The sequence below is a fragment of the Geotrypetes seraphini genome, chromosome 8, assembly GCF_902459505.1.
Source record: "Geotrypetes seraphini chromosome 8, aGeoSer1.1, whole genome shotgun sequence".
Classification (NCBI taxonomy): domain Eukaryota; kingdom Metazoa; phylum Chordata; class Amphibia; order Gymnophiona; family Dermophiidae; genus Geotrypetes; species Geotrypetes seraphini.
The window spans coordinates 145,962,855-145,985,076 of NC_047091.1; the positions used below are offsets into that span (position 1 = coordinate 145,962,855).

Consider the following 22,222-nt stretch of genomic DNA (forward strand, 5'->3'; position numbering starts at 1 on the left):
CATGATTAATCACATAAAGTGCCCCCTATAGAGTGCAATACGGAGATAGCAAACGTAAATTATCAAAACTGACCTTGGTTTACGAGCATAATTTGTTCCAGAAGCATGTTCGTAATCCAAAGTACTCGTATATCAAAGCAACTTTCCCCATAGGCCATAATGGCAACACTGACAATTTGTTCCAGAACCCAAAAGGTGCCAAGGAAGTGGCAAGGGGTGGCCCAGGGGTCTGTACCTGTCGGGTGCCGGGTGCTTCAGCGCCGTCTCCTCCTTCCGCCAGCCGCTGGAGAACCCTGCAGTGCCGCTTCGGGGGGATGCCTCTTCTGTCCAGCCACTGAAGAACCCCTGAGCCCACTTGTATTTTAGCTTTTTTTTTTTTTGTTTGCTAATTCAGCTAAGCATGAACTGGTCTCTTGTCAAGGAAGCAGCAGACACTGCTAAACTTTAAATCGATTCACCTTCCGCATGCTGGAGAGCCTATGAGAGCCCACGCAGCCGAGTGCCTTCCCACCTGCACGTTGTGTATGATCACGCACAACATTGATGATTGTGTGTGCCCTTCCATCCAGCATCTCTCTCTCCCTCCCCACTACCCCGGGTCCACCACATCTCCCTTTCTCTTCTCAACTGCCCTCCTAACCTGCGCATCTCACCATCTAACCCTTCCTCCTCCTACTCCTTACTTCCATCCCCACCATCCCTACCATCCCTGGGTCCACCATTTCTCCCTCTTCCTCACTGCCCTCTCTGTCCAGCATCTCTCTCTCTTCCTCCCCCACCCTTAACTACATGTCCTCCCATCCCACATTTTTCAGTTTTAAATCAGGAATATCAGGTGGCCCTCTTGGACAGAATGTACTTTTTTCTTCCACCCCACCCCCTTGTCCGAAGCCTTCCCACACCTGACCTTTGAATATTCAAGGGGGATCGTCGGTACTGCAGTGATTCTCAAGCACTGCCAGCAGCCCTCTGGGCTCTCCCTCTTCTGTGGCCTGACTCTTCTAGATGCTACTTCCTGTTTCCGGTTCAGCAGGCAGCAGGAGAAGAGCTTTGAGGAAACCACCATCAGAACTTGAAAATTGCTGCAGTACCAGCAAGTCCCTTGAATTTTCAAGCGAAAGACTTTGGATCTAGGGGTGGGGTGGAAGGACGACATTCTGCTCACCCGGACCTAATTGTTCAGCTCTAGGAAGGAGTGAACCCCATTTGTTCCTGCCCATGTCAGCTCCAGATTCAATATGGCGGCCAAAACTGCTAGCAGTTGTTCTGTGAGACTTCAACTAGAAAGTCACTATTGTCATTTTAAAGTCAAAGCTTGTAACAGGAATGAGTGGAAGACAACCCTGCCCCTCCTATACTAGCCAACAGGAGGGAGGGAGGGAGAGAGACCGTAATATAATGGAATTTTGGACCAATGGACAATGCCTTTTCATATATAGTCTGGTGCTCTGAGAATTCACTGTACTAAAAAGCACAGTTACTTACCGTAACAGGTGTTATCCAGGGACAGCAGGCAGATATTCTTGACTGATGGGTGACGGCACCGACGGAGCCCCGGTACGGACAATTTTAGAGTGATCTCACTCTAAGAACTTTAGAAAGTTCTAGCTCGGCCGCACCGCGCACGCGCGAGTGCCTTCCCGCCCGACAGAGGCGCGCGGTCCCTCAGTTAGTATAAGCCAGCTAAGAAGCCAACCCGGGGAGGTGGGTGGGACGCAAGAATATCTGCCTGCTGTCCCTGGATAACACCTGTTACGGTAAGTAACTGTGCTTTATCCCAGGACAAGCAGGCAGCATATTCTTGACTGATGGGTGACCTCTAAGCTAACAAAAAAAAGAGGGATGGAGGGAAGGTTGGCCATTAGGAAAACAAATTTTGTAAAACAGATTGGCCGAAGTGACCATCCCTTCTGGAGAATGCATCCAGACAATAATGAGATGTAAAAGTGTGAACTGAGGACCAAGTAGCAGCTTTGCAGATTTCCTCAATAGGAGTGGAACGGAGGAAAGCTACAGATGCTGCCATTGCTCTGACTTTATGGGCTGTGACAGAACCTTCCAGTGTCAGTCCGGTCTGAGCATAACAGAATGAAATGCACGCTGCTAGCCAATTAGACAACGTGCGTTTAGAAACGGGGCGTCCCAAATTATTCGGATCAAAGGACAGAAAAAGTTGGGGAACTGATCTGTGGGGTTTCGTACGCTCCAGATAGTAAGCAAGAGCCCTTTTACAATCCAAAGTATGCAGAGCTTGTTCCCCAGAATGAGAATGAGGTTTTGGAAAGAAAACAGGTAGAACAATGGATTGGTTGAGATGAAATTCAGAAACAACCTTGGGGAGAAACTTTGGATGTGTACGCAGAACCACCTTGTCATGGTGAAAAACCGTAAAAGGTGGATCTGCAACCAGTGCATGAAGCTCACTGACTCTCCTGGCAGAGGTAAGAGCAATAAGGAAAAGTACCTTCCAAGTGAGAAACTTGAAAGGAGAGGTAGCTAAAGGTTCAAATGGAGGTTGCATTAAAGCGGAAAGAACCACATTGAGATCCCAGATAACCGGAGGGGCTTTAAGAGGTGGTTTCACATTGAAAAGCCCACGCATGAACCTGGACACCAGGGGATGAGCTGAAAGAAGTTTTCCATGGACTGGCTCATGAAAAGCTGCAATGGCACTGAGGTGGACTCTGATGGAATAGGACTTAAGGCCAGAGTCAGACAAAGAAAGTAAATAATCCAACAACGTCTCCACTGCCAGGGAAGTGGGATCAAGATGATGAAGAAGACACCAGGAAGAAAATCTCGTCCACTTTTGATGGTAACATTGCAGAGTGGCTGGTTTCCTGGAGGCATCCAGAATGGAACGAACGGGCTGAGACAAAAGAGTATCAGTCGAAGTCAGCCCGAGAGATACCAAGCTGTCAGGTGTAGAGACTGGAGGTTGGGATGTAGAAGAGTTCCCTGCTGTTGCGTAAGCAGAGATGGAAACAGAGGAAGAAGAAAAGGTTCCCTGGAACTGAGTTGAAGTAGAAGGGAGAACCAATGTTGCCTGGGCCACCTCGGAGCAATCAGAATCATGGTGGCTCGTTCCCTCTTGAGCTTGAACAAGGTTCTCAACATGAGAGGCAGAGGAGGGAAGGCGTACAGGAACAGATTCGACCAGTCGAGGAGAAAAGCATCTGCTGCTAGACGGTGTGGAGAGTAAAGTCTGGAGCAGAATAGGGGCAGCTGATGATTGTGAGGAGCTGCAAAGAGGTCCATCTGAGGAGTGCCCCATTGAGTGAAGATAGACTGCAGAGTTACAGGATCGAGTGTCCACTCGTGAGGTTGGAGAATTCTGCTGAGTTTGTCCGCTAAAGAATTCTGTGCTCCCTGAATGTATATAGCTTTCAGGAAGAGATGGTGATCGATGGCCCAAGTCCAGATCTTCTGGGCTTCCTGGCATAAAAGGCGAGAGCCTGTCCCACCCTGTTTGTTGATGTAGTACATCGCAACCTGATTGTCTGTGCACAACAGAAGGACCTGAGGAAAGAGAAGATGTTGGAAGGCCTTGAGGGCGTAAAACATCGCTCTGAGTTCCAGGAAATTGATTTGATGCTTCTTTTCCTGGGCTGTCCAAAGACCTTGAGTCTGGAACTCGTTCAAGTGAGCTCCCCATGCAAACAGAGAGGCGTCGGTGGTGATGACTAGTTGATGAGGAGGCTGATGGAACAGAAGACCTCTGGATAGATTTGAGGATACCAACCACCATTGAAGAGACTGACAAAGAGATGATGTCACAGATATGTGTCGTGAGCAAGGATCCGACGCTTGGGACCACTGAGTAGCAAGGGTCCATTGAGGAGTGCGCAGGTGAAGACGTGCGTGAGGTGTGACATGAACTGTGGATGCCATGTGCCCCAAGAGTACCATCATTTGTCTGGCTGAGATGGAAGGTAGGGAAAGCACCTGCTGGCATAGAGACTGAAGGGTCTGAAGACGATTGGATGGTAGGAAAGCTCTCATTAGGAGTGTATCTAGGATCGCTCCAATGAATTGAAGTCTCTGAGTGGGGATGATATGAGATTTGGGTAGATTGATCTCGAACCCCAGAAGTTGTAGAAACTGGATGGTTTGGTTGGTGGCCAGGAGAACTGCTTGAGCGGATGTGGCTTTGATCAACCAGTCGTCCAGGTAAGGAAATACATGAAGGTGGTGAGAGCGTAGAAATGCCGCTACCACAATGAGACATTTGGTGAATACCCTTGGAGATGAGGCTAGACCGAAGGGCAGTACCTTGTATTGGTAATGACAATGATTGATCATGAATCGGAGATATGGTCTTGAGGTTACATTGATCGGTATGTGAGTGTAAGCCTCTTTGAGATCGAGGGAGCATAGCCAGTCGTTTTGATTTAGAAGGGGATAAAGGATGGCTAAAGAAAGCATCTTGAATTTTTCTTTTACCAGATGTTTGTTGAGATCGCGAAGATCTAGGATGGGTCTGAGATCTCCTGTTTTTTTGGGAACTAGAAAATAACGGGAGTAGAATCCCTGCCCCTTTTGATCTAGAGGAACTTCTTCTATAGCGTTCAGAAGGAGGAGGGATTGGGCCTCCTGAATAAGGAGGGCCGATTGAGGACTGTTCAAAGCAGACTCTTTTGGCAGGCTTTGAGGTGGAAGAGTCTGAAAGTTGAGAGAGTAGCCGTGGCGGATGATGTTGAGGACCCATTGGTCCGACGTGATTACTTCCCACCGGCTGAGGAACAGAGAAAGTCGACCTCCTATAGGCTGAGGCAGGAGAGCAGGAATAGGGATACTGGCTATACTGTGGAGAATGAAGTCAAAAGGGCTGTGACTTCTGCTGAGGAGGTTGTTTCACAGATTGTTGCTGCTGCTGCTGTCTGGGAGGCTGACGTTGTTGTTGCCTCTGACGCCTGGGTTGCTGAGCAGTGGTAGTTAATGGACGAGCTGTGAAGCGGCGTTGATAGGCCGACTGCTGTCTATATGGTTTTGGCGGAGGAGGCTTCTTTTTATTTTTAAGCAGGGTATCCCAGCGCGTCTCATGAGCAGAGAGCTTTTGTGTGGTTGAGTCCATGGAATCCCCAAAGAGCTCATCCCCTAGGCACGGGGCGTTGGCTAACCGATCTTGATGGTTAACATCAAGCTCGGATACCCGAAGCCAGGCCAAACGGCGCATAGCCACCGACATTGCTGTCGCTCTGGATGTAAGTTCAAAGGTGTCATATATGGATCTAACCATAAACTTACGTAATTGGAAAAGAGACGACAAGCAGGTGTGAAAAGAGTGATGCTTTCGTGAAGGAAGATATTTTTCGAAAGAAGCCATGGTGGTAAGGAGATGCTTTAAATAAAAAGAAAAATGAAAAGCATAATTACTAGCCCTATTTGCTAACATAGCATTTTGGTAGAGCCTCTTACCAAATTTATCCATGGCCCTTCCTTCTCTGCCAGGAGGGACAGATGCATATACACTGGTTCCTGAAGTCTTTTTAAGGGTGGATTCGACAAATAATGATTCGTGTGGAAGTTGAGGTTTGTCGAACCCAGGAATGGGAATTACTTTATATAGAGAATCCAGTTTACGTGGGGCCCCTGGGACAGTTAAAGGAGTCTCTAAATTCTTATAGAAAGTTTCCCTCAAGATGTCATGAAGGGGAAGTTTCAAAAATTCCTTTGGAGGCTGATCAAAATCAAGGGCATCCAAAAAAGCTTTAGACTTTTTGGATTCAGCCTCCAAAGGAATGGACAAGGATTCACACATCTCTTTCAAAAAATAGGAGAAAGAGGAAGTGACCTGTTTGGAGGATGGGTCAGGGACAGCCGAATCCTCATCCTCTGAGGAACATTCGCCTTCAGAAAGAAAGGGTTCCTTTGAGTCTCCCCACAGATCAGGGTCTCTGACATGGGAAGAATGGTCCCGAGACTCAGGTGTTTGTATGTGTCGGGTTTTGCGCACCGACTTACCCGACCTCATCGATACCGAGTCAGGAGATGTTATCGGTCGCACCGGTGCCGAAGTCTGTACCGATTGATGGTGAGCTCTCGGCTCCGGTGCAAGGACTGGCATCGATACCGATGAGGTTAGGTGAAGCGGTACCGAAACAGTGGAAGCGGGTAACACGGGTTCCACAATCGGTATCGATACGGGTTGTTCCACAACCGGTACCGATAGCTCGGTGCGGGCCGGCACCGGAAGGTTCGGTGTCATGATAGCAGGAAGGAGCCGTTCTAATTGCTCCTTAAGCTGCACCTGAAGGATGGCCGTAATGCGGTCATCGAGGGATGGCACCGGTACCGCTTTTTTCTTCTGCGGTACCTGCGGTGCCGCTCGACGCCCCGGAGATGAGGAGCCCGATGTCGAGGGACTCACCTCTATAGGGGTGGAGCGCTTCCGCTGGCGTCTTACAGGCGGCAGGATTGGACTCACTGCACTCGAGGCCGGAAGACGTTCCAGCGGGGAAGGCTTCTTAGCTGGCTTACCTGACTGTTGAGACGCCGGCGTGGAATCACGCGGCGTCGAAGACGAGGGTGCCGACTGAATCGGTGCCGAAGCCGGAGTCGAAGGAACGGGGTCGGACATCTCGGCACCGAACAATAATCGCTGCTGTATTTGGCGATTTTTTAATGTCCGTTTTTTTAGAGTAGCACAGCGGGTGCAAGTAGAGGCCTGATGCTCAGGACCCAAACACTGTAAACACCAGTTGTGTGGGTCCGTGAGAGATATAGGCCTAGCACACCGCTGGCACTTTTTAAAACCCGGTTGAGGGGGCATGAAAGGAAAAACGGCTTCCGCCAAATCGAAGGCCGAGGCTTCGATGGTGGCAGAAGGCCCCGCCGGGGAAAATCAAATTAAGAAAAGAAAAATTATTATTATTTTTTATTTTTTTTTTTTAAAAGAAAAAAAGAAACGAAATAAGGCCAATTAGCCAAAAAGTTTACGCGAGCGGGAAGGCAATAGAAAAAAAGTTTCAACAGCCGTTGAAAAAAACGCGTCTTCTTAGCTCCGCGGAAACTAAGAAACTGAGGGACCGCGCGCCTCTGTCGGGCGGGAAGGCACTCGCGCGTGCGCGGTGCGGCCGAGCTAGAACTTTCTAAAGTTCTTAGAGTGAGATCACTCTAAAATTGTCCGTACCGGGGCTCCGTCGGTGCCGTCACCCATCAGTCAAGAATATGCTGCCTGCTTGTCCTGGGATAATAAATGATATAAATTACTACCTTTAAAAGTACTAATATAAAGTACCAACACATTTAAATTGCTTTGAAATTTACTCTTTAGGGCAGGGGTGCCCAACATGTCAATCACAAAGGTAACAAGAATCGATCGCGAAGCCCTGCCTTTCAAAATAAACTCTACTGCACAGAGGAGACCGCACCTGAAGCTGTATGTTCAGTAGTGCTGCTCGATTCGGTTTTTGTTGGGGGTTTTTTTGTTTGGTTTATTTTTGTGAGGGGGGGGTTGTTTTTTGTTGTTTTTGTTTAAATCGGGCTTGCTTATTCGTTCAGGTCTCCTAAAGCAGGAGTGGCAACACTGCCTCTTGATGGCCATCCATTGTCGCTGCTGCTCCTGCTTTAGGGGGCCCCTCAGGTCAGTCAGGAAGTGCTGCAATGCATAGGCACTCTTTGTAGCATCCTCCAGCTTTCCCCTGGCCTCCCGGTCTCACCTTCAGCTAATTAGGGCAGCCTGCAGAGGATCGCCGATGCTGTAGCGATCCTTAACAGGCTGCCGTCAGCCTCCGTATCACGTTCCCTCTGCCGCGATCCCGCCTCTGATGTCAGAGGAGGGGTGGGACCGCGGCAGAGGGAACGCGATACGGAAATTGACGGCAGCCTGTTAAGGATCACTACAGCACCGGCGATCCTCTGCAGGCTGCTCTAATTAGCTGAAGGTGAGACTAGGAGGCCAGGGGGGACGCCAAAGGATGCTACAAAGAAGGGGGGGGAACATGCAGGCCTTCGTGGAGGTGGGCCCTGGTGTAGAAGTACATGGAGGGATGGAGGGAGGGGTCCAAAGAGACGTGAATATGCCAGACTGGGGGGAGGGGGGATAGGGAGGGGGAGAAGAAATAATAGGTGTAAAAAGAGGAGAGGGAGAGAGATGGTGGACAATGGGATTTAGGGAGGGAAGGAACAGAAAGAGAGAGAAGTTGGACACAAGGGATGGTGTAGAAAAGGGGGATAGAGATACTGGATAGGAGAGTAGTTGGGAAGAGACAGGGAGAGCTGGTGGACCCTGGGGTGTTGGGGAAAGATGGAGTGATGCTGGATGAAAGGGTAGTTAAGAAAAGGAGAGATGGTGGATCTGGGTATGGTGGGGTCTATCGTTGCAGCTGCAGGGATGGAGACGAAAAAAAGGAAAGATGCCTGACCTCCAGGGGAGGGCACAGAAGGGAAATGGAAGGGGAGGATAGATGGATGGTTAGCACAGAGAAAGAAGAAAACAACAAATGGGCAGGAGACCCTGGCATGTGAGTTATCAAAAGATGCTTGTCACAGAGTCTGGGACCAACATGACCTGAATAATGACAAGTCAATAAAAGGTAGAAAAAATAATTTTATTTTCTGTTTTGTGATTTCAGATTTGAAATGTGTATCCTGCCAGAGCTGATATCAGACCACGAATGTGAGCTAGGATTTAAAAGAGAGCGGTAAAGTCTTTTTTTATTTTGTTTACACCACAGCGCCAGTGTGGGTAGGAGAGGGCAAAGGGGGTAGGGTGGGTGCAGATGCTATAAAATAAACCTACCAGGATGTTTGAAAAAAATAAAATAAAATACGCAGGAAAATCGAATAAAATTGATTCAATAGGCTGAATCGAATCGAAAATTAGAACTAATGTTCAGTTCACCTTTCAAACACCCCCCCACCCCATCACAAAAAGCACAGTTACTTACCGTAACAGGTGTTATCCAGGGACAGCAGGCAGATATTCTTTACGCATGGGTGACGTCACCGACGGAGCCCACGGTACGGACCTTTTTACTAGAAAGTTCTAGTTGGCCGCACCGCGCGTGCGCGAGTGCCTTCCCGCCCGACGGAGGAGAGCGTGGTCCCCAGTTAGTATAAGCCAGCTAAGAAGCCAACCCGGGGAGGAGGGTGGGACGTAAGAATATCTGCCTGCTGTCCCTGGATAACACCTGTTACGGTAAGTAACTGTGCTTTATCCCAGGACAAGCAGGCAGCATATTCTTAACGCATGGGTGACCTCCAAGCTAACAAAGCGGGAGGAGGGATGGTTGGCCATTAGGAAAATAAATTCTGAAGTACAGATTGGCCGAAGTGCCCATCCCGTCTGGAGAAAGCATCCAGACAGTAGTGAGTAGTGAATGTGTGAACTGAGGACCAGGTGGCCGCCTTGCAGATTTCCTCAATGGGTGTGGAACGGAGGAAAGCAACAGAAGCGGCCATAGCTCTTACCCTGTGGGCCGTGACAGCACCGTCTAGTGACAGACCGGCCCGAGCGTAACAGAACGCGATGCAAGCTGCAAGCCAGTTGGATAGCGTCCGTTTAGAGACCGGTCGACCCAAACGATTCGGGTCGAAGGTCAGGAAGAGCTGAGGGGACAAGCGGTGAGCCCTTGTACGATCAAGATAGTAAGCCAGGGCACGCTTGCAGTCAAGGCTGTGCAATGCCTGTTCTCCGGGATGTGAATGAGGTTTCGGGAAGAAAACAGGCAACACAATGGACTGGTTGAGGTGAAAAGCTGAGACCACCTTTGGAAGGAACTTTGGATGGGTGCGCAGAACCACCTTGTCATGGTGAAAAATAGTGAACGGTGGATCGGCAACCAGTGCATGAAGCTCACTAACCCTCCTGGCAGAGGTGATGGCAATGAGGAAAAGAACCTTCCATGTCAGAAATTTGAGCGAAGTTGTGGCAAGCGGCTCAAAGGGAGGTTTCATGAGGGCAGATAAAACCACATTCAGGTCCCAGACGACCGGAGGAGGCTTCAGAGGTGGTTTGATGTTGAAGAGGCCCCTCATGAATCGGGAAACCAGAGGGTGAGCCGTGAGAGGTTTTCCTAAGACAGGTTCATGAAATGCCGTGATGGCACTGAGATGGACTCTGATAGAGGTAGACTTGAGGCCTGCGTTGGACAGGGAGAGCAAGTAGTCCAGAACAGTTTCCACCGCTAAAGAGGTGGGATTGTGATGATGACGGAGGCACCAAGAGGAGAACCTGGTCCACTTCTGATGGTAACATTGGAGGGTGGCCGGTTTCCTGGAGGCGTCCAAAATGAGACGGACAGGCTGAGACAGATTTCCTGAAGAGGTCAGCCCGAGAGAAACCAAGCTGTCAGGTGGAGCGAAGACAGATTGGGATGTAGTAGAGACTGATGTTGCTGTGTAAGAAGAGTAGGAAACACAGGTAGAGGAATGGGATCCCTGGAGCTGAGCTGAAGCAGGAGGGAGAACCAGTGTTGACGAGGCCACCGGGGAGCTATGAGGATCATGGTGGCTCCGTCCCTGCGGAGTTTGGATAAAGTCCGCAACATCAGAGGTAGAGGAGGAAAGGCATAGAGGGACCGATCCGTCCAGTCGAGAAGGAATGCATCCGGGGCCAGACGATGAGGAGAGAAGAGTCTGGAGCAGAACTGGAGCAGCTGATGGTTGTGAGGAGCTGCGAATAGGTCCACCTGCGGAGTGCCCCAGCGAGCAAAGATGGAGTGGAGCGTGGGAGGATCCAAAGTCCACTCGTGAGGTTGAAGGATGTGGCTGAGATTGTCGGCCAGGGAGTTCTGTTCGCCCTGGATGTAGACAGCCTTGAGGAAGAGACTGCGGGCCGTGGCCCAGGTCCAAATGCGAAGAGCCTCCTGACAAAGGAGGCGAGATCCGGTGCCGCCCTGCTTGTTGATGTAGTACATGGCAACTTGGTTGTCCGTGCACAGGAGCAGAACCTGAGGGTAAAGAAGGTGCTGGAAGGCCTTGAGAGCATAGAACATGGCTCGTAGTTCCAGGAAATTGATGTGATGAAGACGCTCCTGCGGGGTCCAAAGACCTTGGGTGCGTAGGTCTCCCAGGTGAGCTCCCCATGCATAAGGGGAGGCATCCGTGGTGATGGTCATGGAATGCGGGGGCAGATGAAAAAGAAGGCCCCTGGAAAGATTTGAGGAGTTCAACCACCATTGTAGAGATTGCTGAAGAGACGATGTCACAGAGATGGGATGAGAAAGAAGATTCGAGGTCTGCGACCATTGGTTGGCCAGAGTCCATTGAGGTGTCCTGAGGTGGAGTCGTGCCAGGGGAAGCACATGCACCGTCGAGGCCATGTGGCCCAGGAGGACCATCATCTGTCTGGCCGAAATGGAGTGATGAAGGAGCACCTGACGACACAGGCGGAGCAGGTTCCGCTGACGGTCGGAGGGGAGAAACGCCCTCATTAGTGTGGTGTCGAGAACTGCTCCAATGAACTGAAGGCGCTGCGTGGGAAGCAGATGCGACTTGGGGTAGTTGATCTCGAACCCCAGGAGGTGGAGGAGAGAGATGGTATGATGAGTGGCTTGTAGCACAAGTGGAGACGTAGGTGCTTTCACCAACCAATCGTCCAAGTAGGGAAACACCTGGAGGTTGTGAGACCTGAGGAAGGCCGCCGCCACAATGAGGCATTTGGTGAACACCCTGGGTGATGAAGCGAGGCCAAAAGGTAGTACTTTGTACTGATAATGGCGATGGTGCACCTGGAATCTTAGGTAGCGACGTGAAGCTGGATTGATTGGTATGTGAGTGTAGGCCTCTTTGAGGTCCAGGGAACATAGCCAGTCGTTCTGAGAGAGATGAGGGTAAAGCGTGGCAAGGGAGAGCATTCTGAACTTCTCCTTGACAAGACATTTGTTGAGGTCCCTGAGATCGAGAATGGGACGTAGGTCTCCTGTCTTTTTTGGAACCAGAAAGTAACGGGAGTAGAATCCCCGGCCCCTTTGTTCCAGAGGTACTTCTTCGATGGCATTGAGGAGAAGGAGGGATTGGACCTCCCTCAGGAGGAGGGGGGTCTGAGTTGAAAGAGAAGCAGACTCTACGGGAGGATTGTCTGGTGGAAGAGTCTGGAAGTTGAGAGAGTAGCCGTGGCGGATGATGTTGAGGACGCACTGGTCTGATGTGATGACCTCCCAACGGCTGAGAAAAATGCGGAGCCTGCCTCCGATTGGTTGAGGGAGAGGCAATGAGGGTGGAAGACTGGCTAAGCCCTGGAGAGAGGAGTCAAAAGGGCTGAGAAGGTTTGGCAGGAGGAAGAGGCTTGGCAGGTTGATTAGACTGTGCACGAGCCTGGTTGTGTTGTTGGCGAGCCCGCCTAGGTTGCTGTGAAGGTGGGTTAAGCGGCCTAGCGGAGAACCTGCGCTGGTATGAAGACTGTGGTTTGTAAGGCCGAGCAGGAGGGGCCTTCTTCTTGGGTTTAATGAGAGTATCCCATCTGGTCTCATGGGCGGAGAGTTTTTGTGTGGTGGTATCCAGAGACTCTCCGAACAATTCGTCTCCCATACATGGGGCGTTGGCTAGGCGGTCCTGATGGTTGACATCCAGATCAGAGACCCTGAGCCAGGCCAGGCGGCGCATGGCCACAGCGATGGCAGATGCACGAGAGGTGAGCTCAAAGGAGTCATAGATGGAGCGCACCATAAATTTTCTAAGTTGAAGCAGGCTGGAGATGTGCTGCTGGAATAGTGGAACCTTGTGCTCCGGCATGTACTTTTGCATGGCGGAGAGTTGCATTACCAGATGTTTCAGGTAGAATGAAAAGTGGAAAGAGTAATTGTTTGCCCTGTTGGCAAGCATGGCATTCTGGTAGAGCCGCTTGCCAAACTTGTCCATAGTTTTGCCCTCCCTGCCAGGAGGGGTAGAGGCATATACACTGGAGCCTTGAGTCTTTTTTAAAGTGGACTCAACCAGGAGAGATTCATGGGGCAGCTGGGGTTTATCAAATCCCGGGATTGGAATAACCCTGTAAAGGCTATCCAGTTTACGGGGTGCCCCAGGGACAGTTAATGGGTTTTCCCAATTTTTATAAAAAGTTTCCCGTAGGATGTCATGCACGGGTAACTTCAGGAACTCCTTAGGAGGTTGATCGAAATCTAATGCCTCCAGGAAAGCTTGTGATTTCTTGGAGTCAGATTCCAGAGGCAAAGATAAGGCCCCCGATAACTCCCTGAGGAATTTTGAAAAAGAAGATTGCTCAGGTTTAGATGTGGTATCGGGGGCCGAGGGCTCTTCGTCCGACGACGATGCATCCTCCTCGGTACCGAGGGGAGATTCTTCCCAGAGGTCCGGGTCTCTGACATCGGTGTGGGCGTGCCGAGAGACTGGAGTGGAAGGCTCGGTATGATGAGCTTTAGACCGAGACTTGCCTGAGCGTACCGAGACGGTACCGGGGGATGAAGACCTGTGTCTGTCTCGGTCCCGGGAAGAACGGTGCCGGTCAGGTTCGCGGGAAGACCGGTGTTCCGCTCGGTCCCGAGGAGGATCGGATGTCGTCAGAGCGACGGCCTCGGCATGGGCATGGATATGCGGTGCCGAGAGAATGGGCATGGAGGGGTCCATAGGTACCGATGGCGTGGATACCGGTTGGACGGTGTGGGGCTCGGGCCGGTCTGGTACCGAAAGCAGCGGTGCCAGGATAGAGGGCAAGAGCTGTTTAAGTTGCTGTTGGAGTTGTTCCTGCAACTTATCCTGGAGGATGGCCGCAATGCGGTCATCCAGGGGTGGCACCGGAACCACTTTTTTCTGCTTTGGTTCCATGGGTGCCGCTCTACGCTCCGGCGATGAGGAGGCCGATGACGAGGCACTCACCGATATCGGAGCGGAGCGCTTTTTAGTTCGGCGTGGAGCCGAAAGAGCTGGTGTCGCCACCGAGGTGGGAGGGCGCTCAAGGGTGGAAGGCTTCTTAGCCGGCTTACCTGGCGCCGGTGGCGCCGATGTAACGTCAGGCGGTGTCGAGGTGGTCGGTGCCGACTTCGATGGTGCCGCAGTTGAAGAAGTCGAGTCCATAGTCGGGCCGGTGCCGAACAGCAGACTTTGCTGAATTTGGCGATTCTTCAAAGTGCGTTTTTTAAGAGTGGCACAGCGGGTGCACGAGTCCGCCCGATGCTCCGGTCCCAAACACTGTAAACACCAATTGTGTGGGTCAGTGAGGGAGATCGGGCGTGCACACCGCTGGCACTTCTTAAAACCGGGCTGCGGGGGCATGAATGGAAACACGGCCTCCGCAAAATCAAACCCCGAGGCCTGGATCGTGACAACAGGCCCCGCCGGGGCAAAGACAAAAAACGAAACAAAAAGAAAATATTTTTTTTTTTTTTTTTTTTTTGGAAATGAAAGAAAAAAGAACCCGAAGGTAAATAAAACGAAAAAAGAACGCGAGCGGGAAGGCAAAAAGAGGATTTCAATCGGAGTTGAAAAACGCACGTCTTCTTCGCTCCGCGGAAACGAAGAAACTGGGGACCACGCTCTCCTCCGTCGGGCGGGAAGGCACTCGCGCACGCACGGTGCGGCCAACTAGAACTTTCTAGTAAAAAGGTCCGTACCGTGGGCTCCGTCGGTGACGTCACCCATGCGTAAAGAATATGCTGCCTGCTTGTCCTGGGATAAAAGCGCAGTTCCAACTTTAGTAGTGATCCACGTTTTAAGGAAACAGTCACTGCCATTCTCAATGTCCCAGTAACCCATCTCTACCACAATGGCATCAGCCGTCTCTACAACGAACTCTTGCGAGAACTGCTAAGGTAAATGTTGCCTGCGAAAGTCAAGAGAATTTTGAACAGGTGGCGAGCAACTAACAAATCTCTCAAGAACTGCAAAGAGATCGCATGGATCACCATCAAATCTCACCAGTGTTGGGTGATGCTATTCCTCTCGTTTTCGAGCAGGGAGGGCAGAAGCAGTCTCAAAGAATTACTCTGCCATACATGTTCATGCTGTTATACAAGGTAAACAATATATATCTATAATAATAAAATGCTAAGCGCCATGCACACTCTTACCGCATGTTTTCTGATCTGTAGGAGTGCGCATGCGCGACACCAGGACTCCTCCTCCCGAGCCCCAGACAAGCTGACCGCCTTCGGTCCCGCAGGCCTCTCAAGCAGCAGCGGTGGCAGGGATGGCGGAAATGTTACCGCGGCGGCTGTCGGCGCCTGCAGGCCGCTGCAGCTGTGGCGGAGGGCAGACGCGAACAGAGGTAAGGGGTGCTGCTGGATAGGGGAAGAGGTGCTGATGGACAGGGGGGGCAGAAAAAGGAAGGGAGGCCTACAGCTGGACAGGGGGAGCAGGAAAGAGGTGCTGATGGACGGGGGGGCAAAAAAAGGAAGGGAGGCCTACTGCTTGACAAGGGGAGCAGGAAAGAGGTGCTTCTGGACAGGGGGAAGGTAAAGCAAAGGGAGAAGGGCTGCTGATGGATAAGGGGAGCAGTGAAGGGGTGGTGGTGGACACAGGGGAGGTAAAAGGAAAGGAGAATGGACAGGGGGAGCAGGCAAGGGGTGGTAATGGACAGCCGAGGAAAAAGAAAGACAGAAATACAGAAAGTGGCTAAGGAGAGAGAGAGAGAGAAAGAAATAGACAGACACAAACACATATAGTCTAGCACCCGTTAATGTAACGGGCTATAAGACTAGTTTTAAATATAAAGTATACTCTGCATATAAAAATACATATATGTTTAGCATTTTTATTGTTGGAAAATAATTTTGACTTGGTCATTTTAAAAGCAGCTCGCAAGCCAAAAAAGTATGGGCATCCCTGCTTTAGGGGAAGGGAAAGGGAATGGGGGCTTTTTGTTGCTCTGACATTCAAAGCGGTGGGCACAGGAGGATTAAGATAGTTGCCCAGGATCACAAGGAGCAACAATGGGATTTGATCACACAATGTCTGGGTGCAGAGGCAGCAGTTCTACAAGTGAGCCATACCTTCCCCACTTTATATTACTTTGTTACCCTTTTATTAGATTTTTGCCATATAAAATCTTTTAAACATGACGCATATGCAATTATGCTATATTATTGGACTAACACCAGCAATCACTATGATAACTACCACACAAACAAGACAAAAATAAAATACTACTTACTTTGTAAGAACAATGAGACCAATAAGCTCTTTAGCACAGATTTCTTGAAATGCCCGTTCACCATGCAGCTCATACATAGTGTACATGAAATCCAGAACAGTTTCACTGCGTAGAACTTTGTGGCTGATGTCTGTACATAACATTATATTGGATTCATACTGCAGAATAGAAGTAGTGAAACCTGTCCAAATCATCAACCTGTCCAATGAAAGAGACTTAAATAAACAAAAAGAAAAAGGCTCAAAAGGAGTATTTATACACATATATGCATAAACACAAAAAGGTTTTCTCCAACTTTTTTCAATGTTGCAACTATTAAACATTTCTATATAATTTTACAGGACAATATTTATTTATTTAAAATTATTTGTAGCCCGCCTATCTACAAGTCTAGGCGGGGACCAATGTGAACATACACAAACAGCACTTAGGCCCTGATTCTGTATAGGACGCCCGGGAGAGGTGTCCTATTCAGAATCGGGCCTACACTAAACCCCGATTCTGTAACCGGCGTCCATGTTACAGACGCTGGTTAGAGAATCAGGTTAGACACGGCCCGCTACACTTATCGCAGCAAGGGATCTCTCTGCTGCTATAAGTATAGCGGGCCGCAGCCACCTGTCCGATTGCCGGCAGGAGGGTGGCCAAACCCTCCAACCAGAAGATGACCCCCCCCTACACTACCGATCGCTGGCAGGAGGATGGCCAAACCCTCCTGCCAGAAGATCCCCGCCCCCCCCCCCCCCCCGACACTACCGATCGCTGGCAGGAGGGTGCCCAAACCCTCTTGCCAGAAGATGCCACCCCCTCAGCACCCTCCCCCTCCGCGCTAACAGCCCCCAAACCTCCACCCCACCAAACTAACCTTTTCTTTTGGCCAGACGGGTCTTGCCCGACAAGCCAGCAGGCCCGCCTCGTCGAAATGAGGCGGGCCCGCCCCTTCCCGGCCCATCCCGCCGAAGCCTAAGGCCTGATTGGCCCAGGCTCTAGAAGCCTGGACCAATCAGGCCTAAGGCACAGCGGGTCCGCTCATCCCCACTAAGTCTAAGGCCTGATTGGCCCAGGCGCCTAGGGCCTTTTGATTATAACTTTAGCTGCAAAGCTAGCCAGGCACCAGTTTGAATATTGACCAGTGCCCAGTTAATTCCAGGTTATGACACCAGCTTTCCTGTTGCCTCTTCTCTCCTTCACCCTCCCACTCAAAAGTGCAAAAGAGATGACTAAGCCTCCTGGACCTGCCTTTTAAATGCCTGATGGTCCAGTAGGGTTTTATGGGCATAATGTTGCCCACTCACTACTGTGCCCTCTAGCTGAAACCTCACAGTACTTACTAGCTAGTACCTCAAGGCTGCCACAACAGGCAAGAGTAAGTGGGAATTACTCCTGCCACAAGACCCCACTATACTACCTTGCATTTAAAAGGTAGGTTGAGGGTGGGGTTAAGGGGGATCAGTAGTCCCTTTTACACAGAGGGTAGGAGGAAGAAAGAATTGGATCATGCACAAGGAAGGAGGAGTCAGAGGAGCAGAGGGATACTGTGCATTCCTTATGTAGGGAAATATTTAACAGAGCTTGGTGGCGCGAGGACGCTTTGAGGTAGGGAAAGCCTGCAGGACGCAGGGCCGCCGCTACCACTACCAGACATTTCATGAAAACTCTCAGAGAGGCCGTCAGGCCAAAGGGAAGAACACGATATTGGAGGTGGAGATCCCCCACCTGGAATCTCAGATACCGGTGAGAGGCTGGGTGTATCGGAATGTGTGTGTATGCCTCCTTGAGGTCCAGTGAACACAGCCAGTCCCCTTCGTCCAAGAGGGGGTACAAGGTAGGAAGGGTGAGCATTCTGAACCGTTCCCTGACCAGAAACTTGTTCAGAGCATGGAGGTCCAGGATCGGACGCAGATCCCCCGTCTTCTTGGGTACCAGAAAGTACCGGGAATAAAATCCGGTATTCCACTGGTCCGGAGGAACCTCCTGAACCGCCCTAAGGCGAAGAAGGGACTGAGCCTCCTGCAGAAGGAGAGGCAGCTGAGACTGGTCAGAAGGAAACTCTCTTGGAGGAAGGTCCAGGGGCACGTGACTGAAGTGAAGGGAGTATCCCTCCCAGATGATGGAAAGCATCCAACTGTCGGTGGTAAGACTTTCCCACTGGGTATAGAAATGATGGAGACGACCCCCGATGGGAAGGGGGGAAGTCTCCAGGAGGAAGGGAGCCCAAAGGCTCAGACTGGAATTGTCAAAAAGACGGCACAGGCTTTGCCGGGGCCGGCGGCTGAGCCTTAGCTTGCCGCTGCTGCTGTTGTTGTGGCCACTTTGAAGGAGGCCGAGAGAACACAGGAGTAGATTTCTGCAGATACCTTCTGAGAGGAATTTTGTATTGCCGAGCTGGAGGGGTCTTCGGCTTAAGTCTCACCAGAGAGGCGCTTAGTGGCTGCCTCTATGGAATCATCAAATAGCTAATTACCCACGCAAGGGAGATTGTCAAGACGATCCTGGAGATTCGGATCCATGTCCACAATCCTGAGCCAAGCGAGGCGACGCATGACGATCGCAAACGCCGAGACCCTCGAGAACAACTCGAAGGCATCATAGGCCGCCTGAAACATATAGAGGCGAAGCTGGGAGAAAGTCTCCTCTAGGAGACAAAACTCCTGACGACGAGAATCCGGCATGTCCGCCCAGAATGAGTGGAGGGCTTCCACACAGAACTGGAGATAGGACGTGAAGATAAAGTTATAGTTGAGCACCGGTTCGCCATCACTGAGTTTTGATAAAGGCGACGACCAAACTTGTCCATCGTACAGCCCTCCCGGCCCGGAGGGACGGCTGCATATACCTTCGAGGGGTTGGATTTCTTCAAGGAAGATTCAACCACCAAGGATTGGTGAGATAGCTGAGAACTTTTGAATCCCTTGACCGGGATCGTCCGGTAACGGGACTCCAATTTGGAGGGAATAGCCGGGACCGCATAAGGGGTCTCCAGGTTCCAGTGAAATGTTTGCCGGAGAGTCTGGTGCAATGGCAAGCACAGTGCCTCACGGGGCGGATGAGCAACATCCATTTCCGCCAAGAATTCCTATGTATAATGGGACTCAGACTGGAGGTCCAGATTCAAGGCCTGCCCATGTCAGAAATGAAACGAGTGAAGGAGGAGTTTCAAAAAGAAGACTCATCCTCCTGAGGAGACCCTGAGTGAGATCTGGGGCAGCAGAGAAAGAGGGAAAAATTTCCCTCAAATAACATGCCGGAGCCTCGGAGTCCCACGAATGGGAGATTGAGGAGGCTCGGCTAAATCACCTCGGGGGCGTCAAAGAATGACCCCGCATAGGGTGGGTCGGGGAGGACCCCGGAGTCCGAGGGACCATCTTGTGGAGCCTCGGAGAAGATGGGGCTAAGGAAACCTTCTCCACCGGTTTTGAAGAATGCACAGTAGAGTCCAACTCGAGGACAAGGGTGTGCCTGGAAGGTTTCACGGTTGGAGACCTGCCCTGAAGGGGCGGAGAATACCGCAGCTTTTTAGAAGGGGCAAACCTCGGCAAAGTAGTGGGTGAAAAGTAGGCCCCTGTCAAAGGTCCCTGGAAAGTCACAGGCCCCGATTCCGGAGACGAAGAATTGCTTGAGGGAGCCCTGCGAGTCTTGCGGGCACGGCCCCGAGACACAAGAGAAGGATGCTCAGGCTGGTCAGACCGGGGCTGGGTTGAGACCGAGATCAGAGACATCGAGGTTGGGACCAGTTGGCTCACCACCGAGGAAAGCTGTGATGTAAGGATAGCCTTAAGCATGTCCTCGAACATAGGCACCGAGACCAAAGGATGTTGGGTCACAGGTGCAGAAGTTCGCTCCTTCTGGGGCGACCTCGAGGAAGAGTATTCCCTACGTGAGGAGGCACGCTTAGAATGATGTCTCGAAGATGCCGACAAGGCGGCACTCGCATGAGACTCAGAGGTAGGCTTCTTTGCCGGCACACCTGAGGAGGAAAGAGGAGACTTACCTGAGGCTGGAGTAGCAGGAGGAGCCGAGGCCAGAGCCTTGGAGAATGAGGGGGACTTCGAGGACGAGGCACCCAACACCAGTGCTGAGGCCGAGCTTGAGGCCTGTCCCTCATGATTCATCGGGCCAAAAAGTTTAAGAATCTTGGCCACCCTCTGACAAAGAGCCCGCGGTTGCAGTCGCACAACCTGGACACGACTCAGCGCGGTGCTCCGCACTCAGGCACTCCACACACCAACGATGAGGATCGGTGATGGAGATAACCCGATTGCACTTAGTGCAGTTCTTGAACCCGGTGCGAGGCCGGGTCATAAGAAAAAAGACGGCCGCAGCCCCGCGAGGCTAGGTGGCCAGAGCAAGACCGGAGACCCGGTCAAAAAGAAAGAAAAGAAGAATTAACAATGATGCGAGCACAGCGACTTAAACGAAAATAATAAAGAAAGCCGCGATGCAAGAGGGACGAGATCGCACGCAGCAAGGGAGCAGTGCTTCTGGCTCTGTGGAAAACATAGAACTGAGGCCACGCTGAGGACACGCATGCCCTAGGTTGGGCGGGAGGAGCACGCGCGCATGTGCGGGCCAATCGCAAGCTTGAATGTCTTCAAGCAAGTCTGCTTGCGAAAACGTCCGCTATGGGGTTCCGTTGGTGACGTCACTCACATGTTGAGAATATGCTGCCCGCTTGTCCTGGGATAATGTACATAGTGTTGAGGAATTGTTGACCTTGTAATTTTTTGTTAATCTAATGTAAACCGCCTAGAACTCCTTGGGTATGGCGGTATACAAAAATAAAGTTATTATTATTATTATTAATTTCAAGGCACGTCTCAGAGGAAACACCAGCTGCAGAGATGGAAACCTCGTCCCGGTACGTCGCCACTTTGAATGCATCGGTATAGATGCATGGGACGACACTGAGGTGTTTCTGGATGGAGAAGTGTGTTTATGCTTCTTAGGTTTTTTATGCCCTTCTCCCAAAAGAGGTATCGAGGGTGAAGATTCTTGCTCACGCTGAGGGTTGAAGCTGACACAGCTGATGTTCCCGAAGTTGATCTGAACAGTTTTTCAAACCATATCTGGCAGGCTTGAAGGGACCTCTTCTGAAGAGTAGAACTGCATGTGCAGGAATCTAGACAGTGTTGAAGACCAAGACACTGATGTGTGGGTCAATGATAGATATGGTCCGGTTACAACAAGTGCACTGCATAAAACTACTTGGAGCCCTGAACATGGAGGAGTCAATGGTTTCAGGGAGGCTGCGTGGAAAGGAACCCGAGAAAGGGTTTATGTATCTGGCCCAGAAGGCCCAAAAAAGCAGTTACTTACCGTAAAGCAATGTTACTTACCGTAACAGTTGTTATCCAGGGACAGCAGGCAGCTATTCTCACTAGTGGGTGATGTCATCAGACAGAGCCCCGGTACGGACGTCTCACAAGCACGTGTTGCTTGTAGAAACTTAAAGTTTCTAGATGCCCGCACCGCGCATGCGCCGGTGCCTTCCTACCCGGAGATCCGGGCGTGTCTCCTCAGTTCAGGTAGCTAGCCTGAGAAGCCAACCCAGGGGAGGTGGGTGGGACGTGAGAATAGCTGCCTGCTGTCCCTGGATAACAACTGTTACGGTAAGTAACATTGCTTTATCCCAGGACAAGCAGGCAGGTATTCTCACTAGTGGATGACCTCCAAGCTAACCTCAGTGGGATGGAGGGGGAGTTGGCGACTTAAGAGAATAAATTTTTCAATACTGTTTGGCCAAACTGTCCATCCCGTCTGGAGAGGGTATCCAGACAATAATGTGAGGTGAATGTGTGAACCGAGGACCAGGTGGCAGCCTTGCAAATTTCCTCGATTGGTGTTGATCTGAGGAATGCTACTGAGGCTGCCATTGCTCTGACCTTATGGGCTGTGACCTTACAAGGAAGTGATAATCCAGCCTGGGCATAGCAGAAAGAGATACAAGCCGCCATCCAGTTAGAGATGGTGCGCTTTGATACGGGTCTTCCCAACTTGTTAGGATCGAAGGAGACAAAAAGTTGAGGAGTGGTTCTGTGTGGCTTTGTGCGATCCAGGTAGAAAGCCAAGGCACGTTTACAGTCTAGAGTGTGAAGGGCCGATTCTCCGTGGTGAGAATGAGGCTTAGGGAAGAATACTGGAAGTACAATGGATTGGTTGAGATGAAATTCG

At 50.9% G+C, this 22,222-nt stretch overlaps 1 protein-coding gene across 7 annotated transcripts in view; it reads right to left on the reverse strand.

Moving 5' to 3' along the window:
• Positions 1-22,222, reverse strand: part of PIWIL1 (piwi like RNA-mediated gene silencing 1) — a 420,330-nt gene that overhangs the window by 251,741 nt on the left and 146,367 nt on the right. For all 7 annotated transcript variants that reach the window (XM_033957205.1, XM_033957206.1, XM_033957208.1 and 4 more), the window contains exon 8: positions 16,052-16,249. In XM_033957205.1, coding sequence (XP_033813096.1) covers positions 16,052-16,249 — 198 coding nt within the window. The remainder of the gene's footprint in view (positions 1-16,051; positions 16,250-22,222) is intronic.